Below are 26,603 nucleotides of genomic sequence, written 5' to 3'. Positions count from 1 at the left end.
ATAGCCCTTCTTATGAAAAGACAGTAATTTACCACTAATGCATATCCTATTGAGAAAACACAACAAATAAGATTGATACAAAAGCCTACATGCTAGTAAAATATCTCACCTCTGTCACACACCCAGAACTGACCTTCACCAAGTACAGAAAGACCACACATTATAAATATGGAGACAGAAACTGGAATGGAAAACAAAAAAAGCCACTCTGCATGCAGTGCAAACCTAGAGAAATGGAAAGAGAAATATAGCACCTAACAGTCCCAGGATCTGCAATAATGCACACAAACTAACCCGCACAAAGATACACCTGTATTATGGAACACACTCAACCAGTAACAACCCTATCTAAGGAATACAACTATTAAACCAGGCCCTAAACACTAATACATTTCCTATTGGGAAAACAGAATAAGCCAAGCTGCTATAGCGCCCCACACAGAAATAATTGTAAAGCTTTACTAAAAATGTTACAAAACAGCTGCTGAACAGAATATCCAACAATTAAAAACTCATAAAAATTATTAAAACATGTCCAAATATCAATAAAATATTTCAAAACAGCAGACATCGCATAATACCCAATAATTAAAATGGCAATCAAGAAAAATAAATTTAAAAAGCCACCTTTTCTTACCCTCTCCAGCAACTCTCCTACTCCTTTCCCTTCCAGGCCAATAGCACTCACAGGAAGCAGCAAGGGCTGCTGAAGCTCTGTCCTCACAGTCCTCTTCCTTAGCGCCCACAACCAGTCACTCACACACATAACTCCAATTAGACCCCACGAACAGTCTCGGTCTCTCTCACCTCCCTGACCAGTCTCTCTCTCAATCACACTCATGGTCTCTTATATACAAGCTCTCAATCACACACAAATGCTCTCACACCCACACCAGCTCTCACCCAGGCTTCCATTCACACCCACACACACCAGCTCTCACCCAAGCACCCATTCACACCCACACACACCACCTCTCACCCAAGCACCCATTCACACCCACACACCCCAGCTCTCACCCAGGCTCTCATTCACACCCAGACACCCCAGCTCTCACCCAGGCACTCATTCACACACAGACACCCCAGCTCTCACCCAGGCACCCATTCACACACAGAGACACCAGCTCTCACCCAGGCACCCATTCACACACAGACACACCAGTTCTCACCCAGGCACCCATTCACACCAGTTCTCACCCAGGCTCCCATTCACACCAGTTCTCAACCAGGCACTCATTCATACACAGACACACCAGCTCTCACCCAGGCACCCATTCACACACAGACACATCAGTTCTCAACCAGGCACCCATTCACACACAGACACACCAGCTCTCACCCAGGCACCCATTCACACCCACACACACCACCTCTCACCCAGGCACCCATTCACACCCACACACACCACCTCTCACCCAGGCACCCATTCACACCCACACACACCACCTCTCACCCAGGCACCCATTCACACCAGCTTTCAGCCAGGCACTCATTCACACACAGACGCACCGGCTCTCACCCAGGCACTCATTCACACACACAGACGCACCCGCTCTCACCCAGGCACTCATTCACGCACACAGTCGCACCCGCTCTCACCCAGGCACTCATCCACGCACAGACGCACCCGCTCTCACCCAGGCACTCATTCACACACACAGACGCACCTGCTCTCACCCAGGCACTCATCCATGCACAGACGCACCCGCTCTCACCAAAAACTTCTTCTTCCTTCGCTGCAGGGATGGGCTCCAGTTCCGCCGCGGCTTTACTCCGGCGGGCCTTCTTTTTTCGCCACCGCGGGAATGGGCTCCCGTGGTGGCCTCGGTCGGGTTTCCTCTTCGCCGCCACAGGCTGTGGCGGCCTTGCTTTGTCGGGGTCAGGTCTCCTCTTCGCCGCCATGGGAATGGGCTCCCATGGCGGCTTTGCTTCGTCGGGGGTCGGGTTTCCTCTTCATTGTGCGATCTTGCTTCGTCAGAGTTCAAAATTCCTCCCTGCCTGCCTCACCGGCCAATCAAAGGCTTCCTCCCTTCTTCCTACTCCCACTGGTAGGGAGGAGGCTTCCGATTGGCCTGCGCGGGGGCAGGCAGAATGAAGGAGGCTTCCCATTGTGTAATGGGGGTAGGAAGAACGAAGGCTTCCAATTGGCCCGCGTGTGCTGGAAAAAGGCAAAAGGAAAGTAGAACGGGGTAGTGGGACACCGGGAGACGCGACACACCTGGCGGTGTTTGGCGACACACTAGTGTGTCGCGACACACCGGTTGAGAAGCGCTGCCCTAAGGTGTTGATTTTCAAATGGGTACGTGCGGTTCCTGGCACGAACACATGGATGCGGCTATTTTATAACATGCATGAACTCTTTATAAAAGAGTCAAATTAAGGAGCGGACTTTGTTCCAAAGGACGGGACCTGCGACATAGAATGTTCTGTCTCGTCTCATCTAGCCTTACCAACCAAGGTAAGGAAACGTCTAAAATTCTGACCTGCCAATCTTAGAGCTCTTGAAGGCTGGTATATTTTGAGAAGGTTACTTACACACAATGGCATGTTATGACTAAGAGCTCGGTGGACTAATGTAACGATTTTAAACTGTATCCTCCAGTGTAGTGTAAACAAGAGAGATGTAAAGGCTAGTTCCTGTTATTAGCCTGGCCGCGGCATTGTGAACTGTCTGAAGACGCTTCGTCATGTAGGCTGGAAGGCCTACATACAAAGCAATGCAATAATTAAGTTTTGATAATATTAATAATTGAATTACAGATCTGGCAGCTCCCTCCCTCCTGAGCTAGACTCCACAGCATAGCCATTTTTTCTTCTCTGATAGGGCAGTCTGTGTGTCCCCACTTAAGGACTGTTCAAGCCCCATGAGGGCCTCCCTCCCCCATTAGTTTGCTCACCCCTGATCTAGTTTAAAACCTACTTATCTACTCTTTAAATGTTAGTGCCAGCAGCTGGGTTCTACTCTGGTAAAGATGCAGCCCATCCCTTTTTCCCAAAGTGTTGTCCAGTTTCTTACAAAGCTAAAGCCTTCGTCCCTGCATTGCCATTTCATCCACGCACCGAGACACCAGTGCTCTGCCTGCCTCTAGGGTCCTGAGCATAGAATGAGAAGCATTTCCAAAAAATGCTACCCTGGAAGTTCTGGATTTCAACTTTCTACCTAAAAATCCTAAGTTTGGCTTCTTGAATTTTCCTCCTACACCTTATATTGTCAGTATCTCCATGTACCAATCAGCCGCCTCTTCCGCAACACTCTCCATGATCTTAGCTAGGTGATACGTGAAGTCCGCCACCTTTGCAACCAGGCAAGCAAGTTACCAAGCAATCCTCACGCCCAGCTACCTAACAGGGTCATTTATCAGAACGCGATGTGGGGTTATTGCGATAACTACCACATCGCAGCGGTAAATTTTAAATGCGGGAAAGGGGAGGGATTAGGGCGGGGTTTGGGAAATTTTTTCTGGTATCGCTACGGGCGAGAATGTTTTAGACATTATCGCCGGCAGTAGCGCTGGAAATAACACCACCTTTTACGGTGGCAATAGGGTGCACCACACCATAACTGCAGCAGGCAAAAAAATGCACCGCCACGATGCAGCTGGGTGCGCACTATTCCCCCCCCCCCCTCCGCAGTTCATCATTCCATTGTAAACATCACAGAATTATGAATCCCCCTATAAATTCCTAATGATCAAATCACCAACTATAACGGCTGTCCTAACTTTCCCTCCTGGGCACAGGTCCCAGGAGAGACATCTTTGGTGCAAGAGAATACTGCATCACCTGGCATGTAGGTCTTAGCTTCAGGATTACTTCCTGCCATAAAAAAGTGATGCTCTCCTTCAGGCCACCTTGATCCTCCAAAGCAGCGTAGGTGCTGCCAGACTAGAGACTGTTCTACTATATCCCTGAAAGTCTCCTCTGTATCCCTTTCTTTCTCTTCAGCTCCTCTAGCCTTCAGAGACTGGACTTTTTATCTGAGAAGCAGGAGCTCTTTGTATCACATGCACCTGAACAACCTCTCACCAAATATTAGATATTCATATGTGTGGTACTAACAGGCCGATACAGAAAGGTGCATTCTGGCCAACACACTGCTTTGCCTGCATTTAAATGCTCATTTTGTAAGCACTTATCCAGCTCAGTAGCAAGGAATTGCACCAGATAGCCAGATAAGCCCTGACCTATCTAGTTAAGTGGCAGCAGAGAACACTGCCAGATAGCCAGATAAGTCAGTACTTATCCAGCTAAGTAGTGGTGGCTGCTCTGCCTGTCAGAGATGCCTCCCCTTCCAGAGTTAAAATGTGCGTCCGGTCTGTGCCGAACACACATTTTACATGTAGCCCACTTTTTTCTCTCTCTCTTTTTTTTTAAACTCCTGTTTATTAGCATAGCGCTCACTTACTGCATCAGGAATTACAAAAATTATTAGCCTGTGCATTAGGAAATCTGCGCCGACTTGCAGCACACAGTTTTAACACTCAGGTTTCTGCAACAGCGTCTCAGTGCGAAAGTCTTGAAAATCCTCATCTTGCTGCTGGACTGCTGTCTGCATCTCAATATTGTTGAGTTGTTAGTAAATTAAGTTTGCTAAGGGAATAAGGATGCTTAATCTAATGTAATCTCCTTCACATTTATTTAGCATATTTTATATTAGTTTGGCAATGACCTGAAAGAGAACTGTTAATTTACAGATAAGGGCTAGGTTATTCCCTTGTTTTATTTAAATTCCCGATTGATTCTTGCTTGAAAAATGTTCCTCTTGTCCTCTTAATTTGGATTACAAACTATAAATCAAAGAATGTGCTTGGGGTGGGTGGGAAGGAAAAAAAAAAAAAAGGTACTGAAAATTAACCTAGCTTTCTTTTTTTATATCAAGCACACACACAGAATATCAATTTACCCCACGATCTCTCTTCTCCCCCAAGGTTTAAGTCACAAAATTTCTCAGCAAAGCAATAGTTATAAATCCTCTTCAATCATTAGCAAAACCGCCTTCCGTTTTCAGTATTCCTTCAGGAGCTGCAAGAAGTGGTAAAATAACCTCCTGCTGCCACCCCCTCCCTCACTTGGGCTTCCTTTCTGCAGCAGCCCCCTAGCATCTCACTGATGCCCCTTTTCTATTCCTGACTGCCATCCTAGGCAGCCATGGATCAGGCTGTGGTAAGTTCAATCTCTCTGCAATGCCGCCTCTCTTTCCTGGGCATACTTCCAAAGCAAGGGGACGAGGCAGGGCCACCTTGTCACAGGGACAGAGAACAAGGGGACTCAAAAGCTCTCACATTCAGTCATTTGTAGGACTGTCCAGTTTACATTGGAGGAGCTAAGTAGGTGTAGCATGTTAGCGGTGGCAGGATTTCTGCAAGAGGCATCAGCTGCCGGTGGGTGGAGAGTGGCAGATGGCTGTGTGTGTCAGAAACCATCAGCGGGACCCGCAGGAGGTGACAGGCATCAACAACACTGGTGCTCGAAATGTTGATAACCCAGGCGGAACGCGACAGGAGAGCTGGAGTCAGTGGCGCTAGCAGCACGCTCTCTCTTTCCCCACCCCTGGCGGCTGGAAAAGGAAGTGGCGTGCAGCTGCCCCGCGCGTGTGGGAAGAAGAGACCGTGCTAAGGTACAAGTGCGTGCGGCATCGGCCCAAAGGAGAAGAGCAGCGCGGCCTGGAGCAACGTCAGCCCCTGTGTCAGTGGGACTCCTTTCTCCAGGCCACAAGGGCAGTAAGAAGAGGAGGCTACTGCTGCCGCTAGTTGCTCTTCACTGGGGGGGGATTCAGAGTGAAAGTGAGTGACCGAGCATGTGTGTTTGTGAGAGCCAGTGTCCTCAGTAAGTGTGTGACAGATCCTTTGTGTGAGAGACAGCATGTATGTAAGTATGTGAATGAGAACCTGGTATGTGTAAGTGAGAGGGACCTTGAGATTGACAGCCTGTGTGTAAGTGAGAAAGACCTTGAGATTGACAGCCTGTGTGTAAGTGAGAGAGACCTTGAGAATGACAGCCTGTGTGTAAGTGAGAGAGACCTTGAGATTGACAGCCTGTGTGTAAGTGACAGAGAGAGAGCATGTGTATGTGTGTGTGATTGAGAGCCTATGTAAGTGAGAGCGAGACCTTGTGGGGGACAGAAAGAGGAGAAAGTTGCTAACAAACCCCACCTCTCGCCCTGCTAATTCACAATAATCTCAGGGCACCTGCAAATCCAATGTTCCCCACGTATGGAGAACAGAGCATTTTTTTTTTAATTAATCCTTATTAATTTTAATTATTGGGTCTGTGTCTGTTTTGAAATATGTTATATGAGTTTTTAATTATTGGATATTCCATGCATCAGCTGGTTTGAAATAATCTGTTCTTTTTACTATTATGATTTTACTGCTATTGATTTTATATTTCTTGAATTGTTTTACGAGGGCTGGTGAGGTTTCTTTTTCCTTTGTTGTACTGCATACAGTCTCTCTGGCTTGTTGCGGCTTCCAGTTCAATTTTTGTCTGCATATTTCTATTTATGCTTTATGGTCTCTTTATTCTTGGTTAGGTGAGGGTCTGCACATGTGATTGAGGTGAGATATTCTGTTGGCGTGTAATTTCTGTGTAGGGCTCTACAGCAGCCTGGCTTGTTCGCCTAATAGGAGTAGTACTGGAGTTTTAAGACCTGGTGCAATATTTTCAGTGCTGCCTTTTCTTAGGTAAGGTGGTTACTGTTTAAGTGCTGGAAGTTGGTGCTGTTCTGGTATGAGAGGTTTACTATTTATGTAATTTCTGTTCAGAGAGAATACTTTTATCTTTCCCTTGTGTCATTCTTAACAATACAAGTAATATGGGGCCTTTTTTTTTTTTTTTTTTTTTTTTTTTTTTTTTTTTAATTTCCACCGTGGATTATAATGAGCAGTGTGTCACACATGTGAGCATTGTCTGTCAGGTGTGTCACTGTGGGGAAAAAGGTTGATAACCACTGATTTAGGGGGTACTGTTTTACAGTGCACATGACCTTCATTTTTCAGGACCTCTATTTGTAGTTAGCCAAGCCCTCTTTATAGCATTAACATTAGCAAATTATCACATGGTTTGAGGCAGATATTAAATAGTATGACATTAGTAAGCATTCGGAACATAGTATAGAAGGTAAGCATAACATGATATTTATCTTGCATATGATGCTCCTTCACATACATGCACAGACATGCTAATTTTAGCATGCTCATGCTGTCTTCCCAGCCCACTTTAACATGCACACTAAGGCATTATTGCCTAGCACACTATTTTTGATGTGCACAGGTGGGCCTTAACACACACAAAGTTTAATGCATATGGTCCTTAGTGATAAGAAAGGAACTAGGGGTAATGACAAGGGGCAACTGTGTAAAGGAGTGGACCTACTACCCCTCCTTAACCTGTGCGGGACTAGGCTAGATATCTCCACCTTAAACCTCACAGCGAGAGAGCTCTATCAGCAGATCCTGCTGGGTAGAAGAAGCAGAGCCCAGCTAGGAACAGGATGCCCCTGCATCTCCAGGAGAAGCCAGCTCCTGAACCCTCTCTGGTGGAAGCTAAGTCAAGAGAACTCTGCTGGAAGGTAGGCAGCCTACTATTGTTTGTAAACTGATCATCATAATAAAGTTGCATGAAGAAAGGCTGGAGTTGGAGTACTTCCTGCCTCTAGCCTATTATCCCAGGACACATTTCACAAGGCATACTTTATCACAAACATAAAGCAAGCATAAAGAATGCAATCACAGTTAGAGAAATTTACATCAAAAATACAGAACTGTTCAATACAACCAGTTAGAAAGTTCATTCGGGTTTCGACATCAGTGACCTAAAACAAATCTGAACACTACAGCAATTTATATTTTTACCACAGTTTCAGTTTTATATTTCTTCAGAAATTTTCTAAACTAGTGTAAAGTAGAATCAATAACCCTGTAAATCAAGACTACTGATAGAGATAAGAAGAAATATAAAATATGATGGCAGATAAAGACTATAAGGTCCACCTGGTCTGTCCGATTTCATTCCTGGTGCAATGCTATAGACCTGGCTTTCCCCTCACTTCTTCGTTATGAGGGAGCCTGGGTGTCTCTCCCATGCTTTTAATTGTTATTTTTGTTTCCATCTGCATTCACCACCCTTTTATGTGAAGAAATATTTTCTTAATGCTACTCCTGACTCTCACCTTGGAGCCTCATACTGTGGTCTCTCGCACTAGAGGACCCCCATCCAGTCAGGTTTTCAGGATATCCACAATGAATATTGTTGGGGGTTCAATGCCACTGGCCACTCTCCCAATTGCAGTCCGGCTAGAATTCTCTGGCTACATAAGAAGCTGAACCACTGGGGTTAAGCATGGGGGGATGGGGGGGGGGGAAGACTTTTCCACAGTCCTCCGGCCTGACTCCTCCTTGCAGCTTCCAATTCCACCCTCAGAGGCTTCCCAAGCCAGATACTCCCAGTCTCTATTGCCAATACTTTACCCCATTTCTTCCAGGGTGTCATAGCTACAGATTCAAATCCTCTCACCCCAGTTGGTGAGCTGGGCTTAAGCATACATAGTTCCAATGTATCCAAGTACTGTATTTTTCGCTCCATAAGACGCACCTGACCATAAGACGCGCCTAGGATTCAGAGGGGGAAAATAAAAAAAAAAAAAATGGTGTGCTAAACCGGCTCTGTTCCCGGGCGTCTGTGCGTCTTATGGAGCAAATTAGGGGTCTGCATACAATTTTTTTGTCCCAGTTTCATTTCGGGTCTGGGGAGGGCCATTTCGGTCCACTCCCCGGATCAGAAAACATTTATCGTTCTTTCGTGGAAAAAAATAAATAAATAAAAAACAAAACACCTCAAACTTAACTACAAGCCCCCACCCTCCTAACCCCCCCAAGACTTTCCAAAAGTCCCTGGTGGTCCAATGGGGGTCCCGGGAGTGATCTCCTCCTCTTGGGCTGTTGGCTGCCAGTAATCAAAATGGCGCCGGTGGGCCTTTGCCCTTACTATGTGACAGGGACTACCAGTGCCATTGGTCGGCCCCTGTCACATAGTAGGAGCAAAGGGCTGTCCATTGCTCCCAGGACCTCCGCTGGACCACCAGGGACTTTTGGCAACTCTTGGGGGGAGGTCAGGAGGGTGGGGGGGTTGCAGTTAATTATTTTTTATTTTTATATTCACTCCATAAGACACACAGACATTTTCCCCCCACTTTTGGGGGGAAAAAAGTGCGTCTTATGGAGTGAAAAATACGGTAGTTTAAAGTCTCTATAGCTTTACTTTACCAAACCACATCAGTCTCAAACTCTTACAGAAAAAAAGCAAATGTTGCCTTAATCTTCCTGCATGCTGATCACAGTTGCTTCCTGCACAGCCTAAGCTGGACTGTGCTCTATAGGCCTGGTTCCCTAAGAACCAGGACCTGCTGCCTTTCTTTGTTGAACAATGAACTAAAGTATTTATTTAGAATGTTTTCAATTCATTATCGTCCATACATTCTTCTTTTTCGCCTTTAAATCTCACCATCCTACCCCCACATGTCCTCCTCTCACAGACATGCCTGTTTGTTCCTTTGCCATGTTGACTACTTTGTCTGAAAATCTGTTTTTCCAGATATCCTTTCCTGCTGTCTCCTTGCTGAGACCCCTTGTATCTTTTGAATACTAACCTTTATACCCTTACTTTTGCAGTCACTTCCTTTGGAAACTATACTGTCTTATTTTTATTTACTTTCCTAAAACAATTTATAGCCCTTATTATAGCTCCTCTCAGTTTAGGACACATTTCTCTACTATATATAGATTTTTCTACCCTGTGCTTCCTTAAGGTATTCCCCCATTTTAACAAAGTTAGTAATCTTGAAGTCTAAGAACCTGAAAACAATAGAGTCAGCTCCCAGGGCACAATAGACCCCTGAGGCTACTGTAATCCAATATAAACTAAACACTTAAAGTCACATAAGCGTAAACTAGTTATGTCAAAGCATTACATATTTCTTATTACAAAATAGCAGAAAACAAAAGCCACAAAAAAAAAACCACAGAAAAATAACATTCTAAACATTTTTTTTTTACATAATGGAGACAATCACAAAAATAAAGAGCTTTCAAATATTTGCTTAAGAGTGGTTACTCAGTAAGCCTTGATAAACCCACTAAAAGCGTGGAACAGCTCAGATTATAATCTTAGGTCTCATAATTTAAATTTTTGATGTTTTCACCTACACATAAAATAATTATGTAATAAAGCACTTATCTTTTGTTTTAAAAGATTGTGTTCCTCTGCTATGAAGAAAGCATGTTTCTGCCCTATATCATATCCTAACTTGAGTCATGTTTCATGTAAATCTTCATCTAGGGGCACTAAAGGTACACTCAGAGAAACCCAAATTCTGTTGGAATATCTCAAAACGTTGTAAACAATTAAACAAAAATCATTTTAAATCCATACACAGTCCTTTGAATACGACAGGTACAATACTGACATCACCACTCCACAAAGTTGAAAACATACATTTTGAAATTAAATGAAGTAGACCATTTTATTCATCTCAAGTTTTACTTAAAACAATGAATGAGGAGCAGGGAAGAAACAAATTAACCAACCAAAAACAGGAGGTGGTTCAAACCAAACTAAACCAATCAATGCTGTTATTCAAACCCATGGGATGGACAGAGTTTAAATTGAAAATCAAACATTGTTCCACGTAGTTTAAAATAGATGCAATGTCACCTCCTCTCATCAAAGTTATTACAGATTCAATAACAGTCCAACATAATTCCTCAGAACAATGTTAGTAATCCAAACAATGCTTGACTATGGGAGCATTTGCTTTTTGAGTGTTTAAGCAACTTCAGTGTTCCCATAACCTTACTTTGATTGGTCTCTGGGCCCTGCCTATATACAACATTGGGCAACTACACTGAAGGATATATAATACATTTGTGGACTTGCAATCAATATATTTATGTTTATATTTAATGTGTGTTACCGGATGCTCCCACACATTGACCATAATCGTAACAGTTGTTACAAGGAAAGTGACCTGCCTCTAAATGATCAGCTTCAGAGATGATTTATAGATGGGGAATAACATTGGATATTCAGTTTCAACTCTGTTCATCCTATGGGAATGAATGACAGCATTGATTTGTTCACTTTAGTTTGAACCTCCTCCTGTTTTCTTGGTTGGCTAATTCATTTCTTCCCTGCTCCTAATTCATTGTTTTAAGTATAATCTGGGATGAATACAATGATTTACCCCATTTAATTTCAAGACGAACATTTCAACTGAATAAGCAGCATGTTATCTTTGTGGAGTGAGCATTCAGTGACCAGGTATCAATATTGTATCTGTCATATTCAAAGGAAAATGTATGGATTTAAAATGATTGTTTAAAACTTTGTGATATATTCCAACAAGATTTGGTTTTCTCTGTGTCTACTTTTATTGCCCCTGATAAAGATTTACATGAAACATGATTTGTATCAGGCTATGGTGATATAGGGCAGAAACAGATTCTCTTCATAACAGAAGAACGTAACCTTTTTAAACAAAAGATAAGGGGTAATATGTTACATGACTATTTTATATATAAGTAAAATGTCAAAATAAGTTTGTGAGACCTATGATGATAATCTGAGCTGTTCCACACTTTTAATGGATATATCAAAGCTCGCTGAGTAACCATTCTTAAGTGAATATTTGAAAGCTCTTCATTTTTATGATGGTCTCCATTATGTAAAAAAGTTTGTTTAGAATATTTTCATATGGTTTTCATTTTTTTTAGGTTGATTGTAGTCACCGCAGTGACATTAGGTTTAACTTTTCCATAAAAAAAGGCAGAACACAAAAGAAAAAAAAAAGGGAAAATGAAACAAAACTAAATTAGATACGCTCAAATGGCAAGCTATGTCTGCCATTTGTCTATAATAATGGTCTCATTTCTTTTCATCTTGTCATAAATTTGTGCCATTTACTCACCTCCCCTGAGTAGCTGTACTTTCCTTTCAGTATCTGCCGGTACAGCCTAGTCCGGTTATCATCCTCAAAGGGCATGGTCCCACTCAGCAAAATATAGGAAATCACCCCCAGTGCCCACATGTCCACAGAATTGGTGTAAGGTTTCCTGACCAGGATTTCAGGAGCAATATATTCCGGTGTGCCACAGGTGGTTTTCATTAGACAGTCATCGCCTTTCTTCCGTGAGCTCGCCAGCCCAAAATCAGTAATCATGATTTTGGAATCTGTCCCTGGGTGATAATACAACAGGTTTTCAGGCTTTAGATCCCTGTGAGTAATGCCCAACGTGTGCAAGTACTTCACGCCTTCCAGGACCATCTGCAGTAGCCGGGTAGCATCTCTCTCTGTGAACGAGCCTTTTGCGATAATGCGGTCAAAGAGCTCCCCTCCAGTAGCTAGTTCCATCACCATGTACACACGATCCTGAGTCTCAAAAACCTCAATAAGCTGGATGATGTTGGTGTGCCTGACCCGGCGCAGTACACTAAGTTCTGACTCGCACACTTCCCGCCCTTCCCTGTACTTGGTCTCAATCATTTTAATGGCGTACGGTTGTTTAGAACCTTTGTGCTCCACTCGGACAACCCGGCTGAAGCTTCCGCGACCAATCAGGGCTTTGATATCATACTTTGCTGTGACTCTGGGATCAAATTTGGCACGGTACTTGGCCACTTTGTTTCTGCGGGGATCAGTATGCTCCATGTGGCTGGGTGGGTGCCCGCTGGGGTGAAGAGGTGGTAAGGGAGAGCCAGCCTTGAGAGCGTTATTGCCATGATCGGTGATAAAGTGCTTGTATTTGTCATTTTTGTGACCGGTGTATGGCTCCACCTTTTTGACCAGATCCAGCTGAATGTCCTTGGGTGGCTCAGGAAGCACTTTACTTGTGCCACAGCCCATCACTGACGGATGTTAATCATCCATTGAGGCATCTTCTCGGGGAGGCATCATCATTAGTCATTTCTGGATCAACTCCTTTTTCATACCTAACAAAAAACAGAAGTAAGAATGAAAACAAAGAAATAAATGAAATAGCCAAGCACTGCTTTATACTCTATCCTCAAACAGGTATTGTTCCTCCTTGTTTTGGGTATCATCTTCTGGACTCTGGCCACATTCTAAAACAAAACCCTTTAAAAACATCTAATTTGGTTCCCATCCATACTACAGATAGTGATCACTGTTGCTCACTCATTAACTTAATGCACTGTGTCAAAAAGTCATTATTTATAACATGAATCAGTCACAATGGGGTCAATTCACCACTGCTTTCAGACTCCACTTGGCAAAGAGCAGCCATAAAGCAGGTTTCATTGAATATATCCTGTCATTAAAAAAAGGTATTTGACTGGTATTCATTAAGCTTTGAAATTTTGAAGAAAGATATTTTTATTATTTTATTTATTTAAAACAATTTCTATTCTGCCTGTAACAGATCCCCATGTTAGGTGGATATTTTTCTTGCAAAGGAGGCAAAGCCAGCTTATACTCTCCATTACAGGGATCAACTCAGCCCCCACTAGCAATTCACTCCCCCCTCAATACATGCCTGTTAATTAACCCCATGGAGTCCTTGATCCCATAAATATACTCCTGCCCAGACAGGTAAATCCGGGCAGTCTCCTTTTCAGCAAGCACTTCATGTTAGTTCCTTAGGAAGGAAAAGAAACTGCAATTACTTACCTGTAATGGGCTTTCTCTGAAGACATGAAGGGTGACATCAGTTGACAGCACCAAAATGGAAAAGAGTACCAGACCTTTCCAGGAAAACCCCAAAGGGCCTTCTGAGCATGCAAAGCAGTTCCCATGGATCCTCAGTGTGCCTCAATTTGTTATTACAATGATAAACCTGATTCCGGAAGGGCAGGAAAGAGGGTATATGTGACTGGTAATTCCCCTGTTTTCAAACACCACCTACTAGAGTTAAGCAACTTCACTTTCTCTGGGGGTGAAAAAAAAAGGGAACCACTTAGACTGATGAGACTCCCTAACTAAAACTGTCCTCAGTAAAAGTGGGGAAAACTCAGAAGAATACAACATTCAGTAGAACAATTTGTTTTTCAAAAGACAACCCTAGAGTTGGGCTCCGACCTTTAAAGAAAATAGGCTGTCCAAACGTGCATTTGAGTCAGGAATCTGTATCTAAACAATAACATTATGTAAATGTATGAACAGATGCCCACACTGCAGCTCAGCATATCTCCTCAACAGTGGTTAACTTTATATGGGCTGTGGCTGTAGCCATGATTCTAGTCCTTAGTGGAATACTGGATTTGGTGCAAGAGAATGGTGTTGGGGCCAGTTGGCAATAGTGATCATAACATGATCAACTTTGACTTAACGAAGGAGAACACTAAGGAAATTGACAGTAATAGCATTTAACTTTCAAAACGGAGACTATGATAAATTGAGGAAAATGGTTAGGATAAAATTGAAAAGGGCAGCTGCAAAAGTTAAGAATTTACATCAGGCATGGATGTTTAAAAACACCATTTTGGAAGCCCCGACCAGACACATTCCATGCATTAAAAGATGAGGAAGAAAGGCCAAACAATTACCAGCATGGTTAAAAGGGGAGTGAGAGAGGCTATAACAGCCAAAAGTATCTCTTTCAAAAATTGGAAAAGGAATCCGAACGATGAAAACAAGAAACAGCAGAAGCACTTGCAATTCCTTATCAATATAAGGAAGGCAAAGAGGGAATTTGAAAAGAAGCTTGCCATGGAAGTAAAAACTCAAAAAAACTTTGAGATATATTCGAAGCAAAAGGTCTGTGAGGGAGTCAGTTGGACCATAAGATGACTGAGGGGGTAAAAGAGGCAATAAGGAAGAACAAGGCCAAATCAGAGTGACTAAATTAATTCTTTGCTTCAGTCTTTACTGAGGAAAATGTAAGGGAGATACCCATCTCTTCCAACAAAAACACTATGGAAGTTGAAGTTTTCCACAGTAGCTGTCTGAGGATTTTCCTTTCAAATTGAAGTTTTATATATACATTAGAAAGTTTAAGAAAATGTATTTAAAAATATTTTCAAATAAAAAAATATATATAAAAATAGACAAATTATGTGAATACTAAGGTTTGCCACCTTTGAAAGAGAAAAGGCATCGGATTTTTCTTCTGAGGTGAAAACAGCATTGTAAAAATTTTTATCAAAAAATTACTTTTGGATCTGTAAATGTAGAGTGGTGATCCAGGAAACTACAGACCTAACTTCAGTGCCAGGAAAAATAGTGGAAAGTGTTCTAAACATCAAAATCACAGAACATATAGAAAGACATGGTTTAATGGAACAAAGTCAGCATGGCTTTACCCAGGGCAAGTCTTGCCTCACAAATCTGCTTCACTTTTTTGAAGGAATTAATAAACATGTGGATAAAGGTGAACCGGTAGATGTAGGGTACTTGGATTTTCAGAAGGCGTTTGACAAAGTTCCTCATGAGAGGCTTCTAGGAAAAGTAAAAAGTCATGGGATAGGTGGCAATGTCCTTTTCGTGGATTACAAACTGGCTAAAAGACAGGAAACAGAGAGTAGGATTAAATGGACAATTTTCTCAGTGGAAGGGACTGGACAGTGGAGTGCCTCAGGGATCTGTATTGGGACCAGTTTTTTTCAATATATTTATAAATGATCTGGAAAGAAATACGAGTGAGGTAATCAAATTTGCAGATGATACAAAATTGTTCAGAGTAGTTAAATCACAAGCAGATTGTGATAAATTGCAGGAAGACCTTGTGAGACTGGAAAATTGGGCATCCAAATGGCAGATGAAATTTATGTGGATAAGTGCAAGGTGATGCATATAGGGAAAAATAACCCATGCTATAGTTACACAATTTTAGGTTCCATATTAGGTGCTACCTCCCAAGAAAGAGATCTAGGCATCATAGTGGATAACATATTGAAATCGTCGATTCTGTGTGCTGCGGCAGTCAAAAAAGCAAACAGAATGTTGGGAATTATTAGAAAGGGAATGGTGAATAAAACGGAAAATGTCATAATGCCTCTGTATCGCTCCATGGTGAGACGGCACCTTGAATACAGTGTACATTTCTGGTCGCCACATCTTGAAAAAGGTATAATTGCAACGGAGAAGTATAGAGAAAGGCTACCAAAATGATAAGGGGAATGGAAGAGCTCCCCTATAAGGAAAGACTAAAGAGGTTAGGACTTTTCAGCTTGGAGAAGAGACGGCTGAGGGGGGATATGATAGAGGTGTTTAAAATCATGAGAGGTCTAGAACGGGTAGACGTGAATCGGTTTTTTACTCTTTCGGATAATAGAAAGACTAGGGGGCACTCCATGAAGTTAGCATGTGGCACATTTAAAACTAATCGGAGAAAGTTCTTTTTCACTCAACGTACAATTAAACTCTGGAATTTGTTGCCAGAGAATGTGGTTAGTGCAGTTAGTATAGCTGTGCTAAAAAAAGGATTGGATAAGTTCTTGGAGGAGAAGTCTATTACCTGCTATTAAGTTGACTTATATAATAACCACCGCTATTATTAGCAACGGTAACATAGAATAGACTTAGTTTTTGGGTACTTGCCAGGTTCTTATGGCCTGGATTGGCCACTGTTGGAAACAGGATGCTGGGCTTGATGGACCCTTGGGGTCTGACCCAGTATGGCATATTCTTATGTTCTTAAATGATGATATATGCCTTACTGACAAATAGATTAAATTATTCTAATTCTGTATTATCAGGGGATTATCAAAATCCGTACAATTCATGCTTAGAGGACTGGAAATTTTACAGAGCGTGGCAGCAAAGATATTGCTCAGCTCTAAGGTAAGAGATCATATAATAACACTGCTGATGGAGTTACAATGGTTGCCAATCCAGTGACAAGTTAATAAGATCCTGACTCTAGTATATTATCTGTTACATGGAATACAATAAAAATTGCAAATTTAAAAAAAAGTCTGAAATGATATGGGTCTTGTATATCTAAGGGATTTATTAGTTCTCTACCATCAGAGTATGAATTTGAGCTCATCTCAAAGAGACATGTTGGAGATCCCCTTATGTGGAGTGAAGTTGGTATCTACATGCAGATCAGCATTTAGTGTTGTTGGCCTTATGTTACAGAACTCTGATCCTGTGGATATTTATTTGTGGAGCTCTTATCTGACATTTAGGGAATGCTTAAAATCACAATTGCTTTCCCTAAGCCTGTGCTATGACTATTTGTACTTAGTTAATGAGAGTTGTTACTTTAACTGGAGATAAAATTTTCATTTCTATTGTTTTTAATTAGAAATTTTTATTTTATTTCCTATTGTTTGTATAATGTTTCTTATTGTATTAGATTTGTGTGGATGAAGTTTTATTTTTTGTTTGCTTTTTAATTATTGTTACCTAGTTTTAATTAAGAGAAACAAATATGACGAAATCAAATAACTAAATGCTGAGTCAGACCAAAAGTCCATAAAGTTTAGCATTCTGTCTTCAACAGTGTTCAATCCAGGTTACTAGAAGTACCTGACAGATCCCAAAGGGTACATCAATACCTTGCTGCTCACTCCCAGGAATAAGCAGTGGCTTATCCAAGTCTACAAGTCTACATAGCTAATAACTTTTTATGTTCTTTTCCTCCAGGAGCCTGTCCAAATCTTTTAAACTCAGCTATGCTAGATGCCTTGGCCACATTCCTCCAGCAACAAATTCCACAGCTTAATTATGTATCGAGTGAAAAATACATTCCCCAGATCTCCCATTTATTCAAAATCTGTTACCTGATAGTTTCATGAATAGAGAACTAACTGTTCTCCATTTACCTATTCCATCCCAGTGATGATTCTGTACACCTCTATAATATCCCCACTCAGTCATCTTTTCTCCAACCTATAGAGTTCTACATTGTTTAGCCTTTCTACTGAAAGGTGCTATTCCAATCCTGTTTATCATTTGTGTTATCCTTCACTAATTCCACTATATCTTTGAGACAGGACAACCAGATCTGTACACAGTTCAAGGTGCCGTCACAACATGAATTGATAAAGACATTATGATATTTTCTGTTTTATTCTCCTTTCCTTTCCAAATAATTCCTAACATTGTATTTACTTTTTTTGACTGCTGCCACACACTAAGCTGAGAATTTCAAGGTAGATCCACAATAACGCCAAGATCTTTTTTTCTCTAGTACAAATCTATTTATTTTATTTATTTAACGTTTTTCTATACCGACCTTCATGACAAGCTTCATATCAGGCCGGTTTACATCGAACTTAGGGTTAATTTAACAAAACCATATAACAAGATCTAGAGACAAAACCATATAACAAAATCTAGAGACAAAATTCATAATCACTTTACCTGGACTCATCCAATGCAACAACTGAGGTGGACCTTATCTTTCTCATGCAAAAAGATAGATATATCTGGCTGACTGGAGTAGGTAGGAGGAACAACTAAGAAGGAATCCTCCTTCTGCCAGTACTGATTCCGCTAAAACTAACTATAGAAATGTTAGTGGCTGGAGGGGGGCATGGCCACTGTGCGAGATGGCTGCCCCCGGGCCTAAAAGTTTTGAAAGCGCCAGCAAACCCCGCGAAAGTGTGTTTCACTGCACGCTGCAACCTGAGGGATAAAATGGCTTTCCCAGCCAAAAAGAAAAATACAGATCTCAAGCAATTCTCGTATCATAGGAGCACGGAGGAAATACCAGGGCCTGGAGACCCCGAGAGTTGGGGAGCAGAGCACATGGCATCCTGCATGACTGCAGAGCCCTGTGAAACAGCGGTGAGTGACATCCCCTCCCGCGATGAGTTCAGGGAATGGTTCTGTGAAATTCAAAAAGATGTGAAAAACTTTAAAAAAGAATTATTGGAATTAATATCGGAAGTTAAGAAAGACATTTCTGAATTAGGATGGCGTGTAGATGAAAGTGAAGTCAGTCAGGATGCTCAGAGTACAAAACCCGAGCAGCAAGACGTACATATTGCTGAGTTACAGAAGCAGAATGCTGCCTTAAACATTAAAATGGAGGATTTGGAAAATAGAGAGTGGCGTTGCAATCTGAGAATCCGCGGAATGCCAGAATCAGAAGAGTACTCAGATACACAGGAGGTGGCGCAAAATATCTGTGACTTTTTACTGACTCATGATACTAACAGCGCCCAAGCTCAGGGCCCGATAGAGATCGCTCTGGAAAGAGCGCACCGCACACTGGGGCCCAGGATATAGGTGACAGACCGCGTGATATTTAAGCCTGCTTCCACAGATTCCCTGAAATAGAGAAAGTGCTGGCAATTGCCAGAAAGCAGCAAACTTGGCTTTGGAACAATCATCATATCTCTATTTTTTCGGATTTATCCCCTATCACCATAAAAAAAAGAGAAGAATTTAAAGAAGCCACCGTGGTCATGATGAATGAGGGGATTCGGTACCAGTGACTGTTCCCCTTCGGCCTTGCAATGACCATGCAGGGCACTACACGGTACATAAGGCGGAGGAGGCCAAACACCATCTGGGCAGAGGCTGGCTGTATGTCACAGAAGAGCAGACAGCAGAGCCGAACACTAACTTCAGGCAGGCCGGACACGCCACGCTGGCAGCGTGTCGGAAAGAACAACAAATGACTCAGGAGACTCTCACGCCGCTAAGGACAGCGGGAAAGGATGATGAAATCTCCCGGTTCTTCTGTGGTAATCCAGGATCGCAGCCTTATCGCGAGGAGCGACTGTTAATTTACAAGAGGACTAAGTGATTCGCAGGTTACGTGAGTGCGTTCGCACAGAGTTCACATTTTAATTGTATGTTTACAAGGGGTGTATTGTATTGAATATGCTGCTTTTTATTTATAATGGTTACGAGAATGGCTCGGGGGAGGGAGAAATGTTTCAATGTTCCCATAGTTACCTCCTCTTGTTGTGTGGACAGCGTTGCTATGGCAACATAACAGGCACAATGGGGGTCAGGGTTCTAGAACTGAGACAGCTTAGTACTGAGATAAGGGAGTGGCAGCCTGCACGGCCAAGGACCCCCTGTTACTTTAGCTTTTCTTCCTCTCATCTCACCAAGGATTGCCAATGATTGAGCAACTTTCCATATTATCTCTGAATGTTAAGGGGCTGAATACCCCCAGAAAGCGTCAGTTTCTGCGAGATGAGGCAGCCCACTCAGGGGCAGCAATAATCCTGCTGCCAGAAACTCACTTACGAAAGAGGTATGAATCCTTAATGCAGTGGTCCCTTTATCCTACTCAATTCCTAGCGGCCGCTACTAAACAGACCAAATATGCCGGTGCTGCCATTCTGTTACCTAGGGATTTTCAAGGGGCTGTACTTGATCATTCTTCAGATCCGCAAGGCAGATATGTGATGGTAAAATTTGAATTAGACACTGTCATATATACCCTGGTAAATATTTATGCTCCGGTGCAAAGACAAGCCCAATTTTATTCTGCGTTGAGTCAATATTTGATACAGGCAGTGGAGGGTCACTTGATATTAGCTGGAGATTTTAATTTAACTTTAGACCCACAGGTTGACAACTCCCAGAAAGGTGGTTCGGGAATGGGTATAGCTAGGGTACGACTACAACGCTTAATGAGAAAATGGAATCTGGTGGATATTAGGAGGTTAAAGTTCCCTCATAGCCGGAACTATACTTTCTTCTCTAATCCTCACTCTTCATATTCGAGACTTGATTTTTTTTCTCATAGATTGCTCACCCAGGATATTGTGGCAGATATCGGACAAATAACCTGGTCCGATCATGCGCCAGTAGAACTCATGTTGAAGGACCCGGCTAGATGGGAGGGAGGGCAATTCTGGACCCTTAATAACTCCCTATTGGGGGATGAACAGTATTGTGTGCAATTAGAGGGGGAAATTAAAGAGTACATTGATCATAATACCAAAGAGCATGTTAACTCCACAATACTCTGGGAAGGTCTAAAAGCAGTGATTAGAGGCCACTTAATTGCTTGCACAGCCTTTCTTAAAAAAGAAAGAAAGAACAAAGCAACAAAAGCAGTTGCGAAAGGAGAAACAGGAGTTAGAACGCATACATAAGGTAACATTGGCAAAGGCCTGTTATGTCAAACTTCAGAGAGCTCGGGATGCGCTGCAAGCCTTAGAATTGGAGAAAATAGCATTTCAGCTACAGCAAATGCAACAAACAAGGTTTGAATGGGGAAATAAAGCCAGTCGTTTATTAGCTTGTCGACTGAAAAAACGGGTGGCCCAATGCCAAATAGTAAAAATTAAATTGGAATGCAGCAGCATGCTGACACAACCTAAGGAATTACGGCAAAGATTTATGGATTTCTATAGGTCCCTCTATACGGCAGACTCTCAGATCCAATCAGCTCACATCGAGCAGTCTCTTAATGATATAGACATCCCTCAAATATCGGATCTCGAGAGGCAATTCTTTGACAAAGACATTGTTAAATTGGAAATCCAGCAAGTGATAAAGGAGTTAAAAATCCATAAGGCGCCGGGCTTAGACGGCTATATGGCCTTATTTTATAAAACATTTTCATCCCAAGTTACCCCCTTACTACAGGAGTGATCAATTCCTTGAAGGCCGGTAATCCCCTTACCACAAGCACCAATGTAGCAGGGATCTGAGGGTAAAAATGTGCAGGTGGAGCGCACTTTTTTTGCTTTTTTTGGATCGGGGGACAATAGCTAATAACCTCATCAACATGCATTGCACGTGATGAGCACTATTATGTGGGGGGGTTGGACGCACATTTTGGACGTGCTAATCCCTTTATAGAAAAGGAGGCGTGAACATGCGTCCAAAACCCACGTCTAACCACAGGTTAAACAGTGCACTCGGCTGAGCGCACTATATTGGATCGGCCTGATAGAAATTGATATTCAAAAACATTTAGATGATAACTGAAAAGTCCTGTGCTGGGGTTCCATCTTAAGAGCAACACTCTCTGTAGTGGCTCATATGAGCCTTTTTCCCATGGGACCACATCTTTGGTTGCTGCCTTCGATCCCAACACCTGCAGATAATTGCTTGCTGCCGGTTTTCTGGGCACTGTAAGCTTTCTCACCTGGTAAATCAGTATGTGAGTATAGCGAAGAAAAACCTGTACAGAAACATTATCAGATGAGAAAGATTAATATTTTTTCCCTATCTGCCAAATCATTCAACGTTCTATACAAAATTATACTCTGCAGAGGTTGTAGTTAGTAGCCCTCAGAAGGAATAGTTTTTGCACGGTTATCTTTGTCCCAAGACACTGAAGAGCAGTTACATAAATTAAAATAGACCATTGCATTTGCAGCAAATTATGGGTAGTATTAAATCTAATAAACTTCAGATTGGCTATATGATACTTTTGATTACTCTCATACTGTTCTCTTGCAAGATTGGGCCTACCCTATATCTTTAGGGAGTTTTTTGTTTTGTTTTTTTTATGTGGCAGACATAGATCTGCCAGATTATGTAAAAAAGAATTTCTTGATACTATCTAGTAGGAAGGCTTCAACGTTGCTATGTACTAAGCTTAAAAGGAATGTTGCACTGTCACCTTATCCATCTGTCTGTGGTAACCCTATATTTCTTCCAGGTTTAAATAACTCAATTTTTAAAAGATGGAGAGCAGTGGGACTTTATCAATTGCTTCATTATGCAGTACAAGACACCTATGTTATGAGATATTTTCAAGATTTAACTACCAAGTTTTTGTTGTCCAATAGAGACTTCTATGCTTATCTACAAGAAATACATTTTATTGAAACTATGATACTTAGATTGTGAGCCCTCTGGGGACAGAGAAATAACTACAATACCTGAATGTAATCTGCTTTGAAGCACTGAAAAGCAGAATATAAATAAAATTAAATTAAAAAAAAAAAAAAAGAAGAAGAGGAAACTGCAGGTCTATATCCTTATAAGGAAATATTTTTTGCTACCTTAGTAAAGGAAGATTCTTATGCTTCTTTAAGTAAAGCAATCCACATCATCAGAGCTATTAGGCTTTATCAGCTTTTAATGGCTAAATGGCTTAAGGATACAGAGGTTCAGATAACATATGGAAAATATTATGGATACAACAAAACATATTAAGAAACGCAGTATAAATTTTTAAGGCAAATGTATGAAGCACATATATCTTTTCTGATACCTGTATAAAATGTGCTTCAACCAGTGGCACATATTTGCATAATTTCTGGAGCTGTCCTCAAGCTGTAGCTTTTTAGTTTAATCTCCTGTTATATCTTGGGCCAATTCTCTCATGCTCACTGCCACTGTCTAGTCCTCTGGGAATTCTGCGCTACTGCGGAGTGCAGAATTTGTGCAGAATTCCCCCCCCACACACAGAATTACCAAATTCTACACAGAAAATGGCAGAGGAGACCCCGGCATGCCGCGAACGGAGCATGTGAAGATGAAGGCTCCAGCGCACCATTCGTGGCAAAGATGAAGACCTCCGTGTGCCGCGCTCCACTCGCGGTGACAATGAAGGCCCCGGAGCGCTGTTTGCGGCAAAGATGAAAGCCCCCGTGTGCCATGTACGGAGTATGCTCCGCTCACAGCAAAGATGAAGGCCATGGTGAGAGTGAATGTGTGTGTGTGAGAGGAGAGGGAGAGGGGTGTGTGAAAGGGGAGGGTGAGAGAGAGCGCAGTGGGGTGAGCAGGAGGGTGTGAGAGAGCATGGGAGGTGAGAGGGAAGGGGGGGGGGTGCTTGAGTGTGGGTGCCAGAGAGAGGGAGCCTATATGAGGAGATTGTGAAGGAGTGTGTATGTGTTTGAGAGATTGGGAGCTCGTGTGTATGAAAAAGGAAATGGGTGTATGTGAGGGTGCTAGCCTGTGTATGTGTGAGACAGAGCCTGTGTGAATGGGGATGCATATGAGAGAGAGAGAGACATATGTAGCCTGTGTGAGGATGTTTGTGAGAGAGAGACAGAGAGCTTGTGTGGGTGTGTATGCAAGAGTGAGGGACCCTGTTTGAGGGGATGTGTGTGTGTGTGTGTGTGTGTGTGTGTGTGTGAGAGACTGTATGAGGGGGTGTGTATGTGTACTAGAGAGAGGGACAGCGGGAGCCTGTGGTGAGGGGCAGTACTGAGAACAGGGTCAAACTCTGGGACTGGCAGGGGTTGAGCCTAGAGGTGGAGGGGAGAGATACAGGCAGGTGGAGGAGTTGGGGCCTGAGAGGGCAAAGTAGCTAGGGAAGTGGAAGGAACACTCTTACAGTGAATTTCTAGGGAAATTCTGCTCAAAATATTTAAAATTCTGCATCTCTAAGTAATAACTTTTTTCTGTATTAATTTAAAATGTAATTACTTAAAGACTATTATAATAAAAATGTTATCCTCTCTTGGTCAACGAATCCAAACATTTCTATACAAGACATTAACTGCAAGAATACTCCAAATTCAATAATAATCTTTCATTCACCAAAATCCCAATTACCATGTATATATTTTTATTCTGATTTTCTACTTCACGGACCTTCATAACACCGAGTTTCCGATACCGGAGAATACCTGACGAAGCGAGAAGCAAAACATGATCATGTCAGACTAGACTCTGTATCAAACGTTGAATCTTCATTGAAAGGGAAGTACTCCAAACTTTATCCTGCAGTTAATGAGTGAGCTTTGTTTTTTAAGAAAAGGTTTATAGAAACGAAAAAATGAGTAAAATTTAGAAAAATTATGGACTGTTTGAACCAAAGATTAAGCAGTAAAAATATTGAGTGATAGTGCTCTCTATCCGTGGGGTGTTATGAAGATCCAATAAGTAGAAAATCAGATTAAAAATATATACAGGGTAATTGGGATTTTGGTGAATGAAAGAGGATTATTGAATTTGGAATATTCTTGCAGTTAACGTCTTGTATAGCATTAGTTAAAGACTGTCATAAATTGTGTTATTTTGACCAACATAAAGGGTCTGATTTACTAAGGCTTTTCTCCCATTCTGTGTCTATGGGGAAAAATGCTTAGTAAATGAGGCCCAAAGTTTGCAGAATTTTAAATTTTTTTTGCGCAGAATTCCCCCAGGAGTAACCGTCTTTGCATTTATATATGTTTGATATTTTTGATGATTTGGGCCCTGGACTACAAATGAGGGGGGGGGGTGGGGAAAGTGTTTCTAAGAAAAGCCTTTTTAGTCACAAGATAAGACAGTTTTGACTTATTGAACTAGTACTGAGAGACCAACGGTTATTCAGTGGAAGTTGCATACTCAAACTTGATTTTCCAGCATATGACAGCAAAAGGTTTAACTTCCAAAAATTCTCCTCTTAGAGATTTGGCATGATTACATACTTTGACTCCTCAAGCAAGGAGTGTATTGTTTAACTTATAAAAGACAGTGTGATGTGGTTAGTGCTGCTACATACTGTCAATTTCTGGACTCAAAGCCAGGGCAACAAGAACACTTCCAATCAGCAAGAGGTTTTTAAATTTAATTTATTTGGCTTCTTAAAAGACAAGTGTTCCTGTGAGATGCGATATGCCCTCTAACTGTAATAACTAGCATCTCAATGACTATATGACATGCCCTGACTTATATAATCAAAATACAGCATTACCGAAGTTTCCAGAATGAATGACGTGACTGCCCAAAGACTTCTTTACAAAGATACATTATGCTGTTGTCATGACAATCTATCATGTATAGGAAATGCTTGTAAGGCCACCCTTCATTCATTTGTAAAAATCATACTCTCCACCTATCTTCCCTGACACACCCTCCCACCATAAAAAGTTCCTTTATCACCCTGGCTTTGATGCACTGTGTTCTTCTGTTCTTCTCTTGATATTCTTTGTTGTGTAAACAAATCGCAAGTCTGTGGCTTCAATAGGAGTTAGGCCTGAATTCCGTTTCTTGGCACCAGGATTTAATTAAAACTGTAACCTCAAAGGATCTTCTTTTCACCTGGCTCCTGTGCGTTGAGATATGCATTTGTAAGACAAAAGCTTGCATCCTGGTTTCATGCAAACTAAGTTTCCTTGTATTATGAAGTAAATGTTACCATTGAATAGGCCTCTTCCTGTTGATGCCAGTAGTTCTACTTCAGGGATATTCTGCAAGTCATGCTCAGAAAGACACTCAGAGTTCATTCACCTCTGACAGGCCACAGTACAGCAGAGGCGTCTGGGTATTTTTCCTTCCTAATATTGTGTATCTGATCAATCATATTCTTCAATACACATTTGAATTTTGGAATATTTTTGGGGAGGTGGTCTAGAGGGGTAGAGTGGGAGGAGTTTTTTCGCTGATATTATATGAGATGATATCTATTATTATAGAAAATTTACTAAAGAAGAGTTTTAAAAACTTACTAAATTATCAAGACTGAAATGTGGAGACTGATTATCCATCTTGAACTTTGGTGATTTTAACAGCTTTCTATGACGTTTTACTAGAAGCTCCTGAGAGGAAAAGAGTCTTTCCCCAAGGCAAACTTCTTTTTTTTGCTGAAACAATGTCTGAATTGCTGGGTCAGCATACCATCTGCTAAAACGTCAGTAGACATTAACAGTAGCCATAACTCCAGCTGAGCAACATTCTAAAACCCCAAGACTGTATAGAAACAATTTTCCAGGGAAGGGGAGACATGAGAACAGCTACACAAAGCAGATTCCAAGCCATATTCATGCTCTCACATGCACAC

The 26,603-nt window shown here is 41.9% G+C and overlaps 1 protein-coding gene across 1 annotated transcript in view; it reads right to left on the bottom strand.

Annotated features, from left to right (window-relative positions):
* The window catches only part of PSKH1 (protein serine kinase H1), a 167,989-nt gene that overhangs the window by 100,570 nt on the left and 40,816 nt on the right, over positions 1–26,603 (bottom strand). The window contains exon 2 of the mRNA XM_029608833.1: positions 11,963–12,984. Coding sequence (XP_029464693.1) covers positions 11,963–12,898 — 936 coding nt within the window. The 5' untranslated portion in view covers positions 12,899–12,984. The remainder of the gene's footprint in view (positions 1–11,962; positions 12,985–26,603) is intronic.

Source organism: Rhinatrema bivittatum, chromosome 7, assembly GCF_901001135.1.
Source record: "Rhinatrema bivittatum chromosome 7, aRhiBiv1.1, whole genome shotgun sequence".
Taxonomy (NCBI): Eukaryota; Metazoa; Chordata; class Amphibia; order Gymnophiona; family Rhinatrematidae; genus Rhinatrema; species Rhinatrema bivittatum.
The sequence above is the reverse complement of the archived record's forward strand: the minus strand, read 5'-3'. Positions and strand labels throughout refer to the sequence as shown.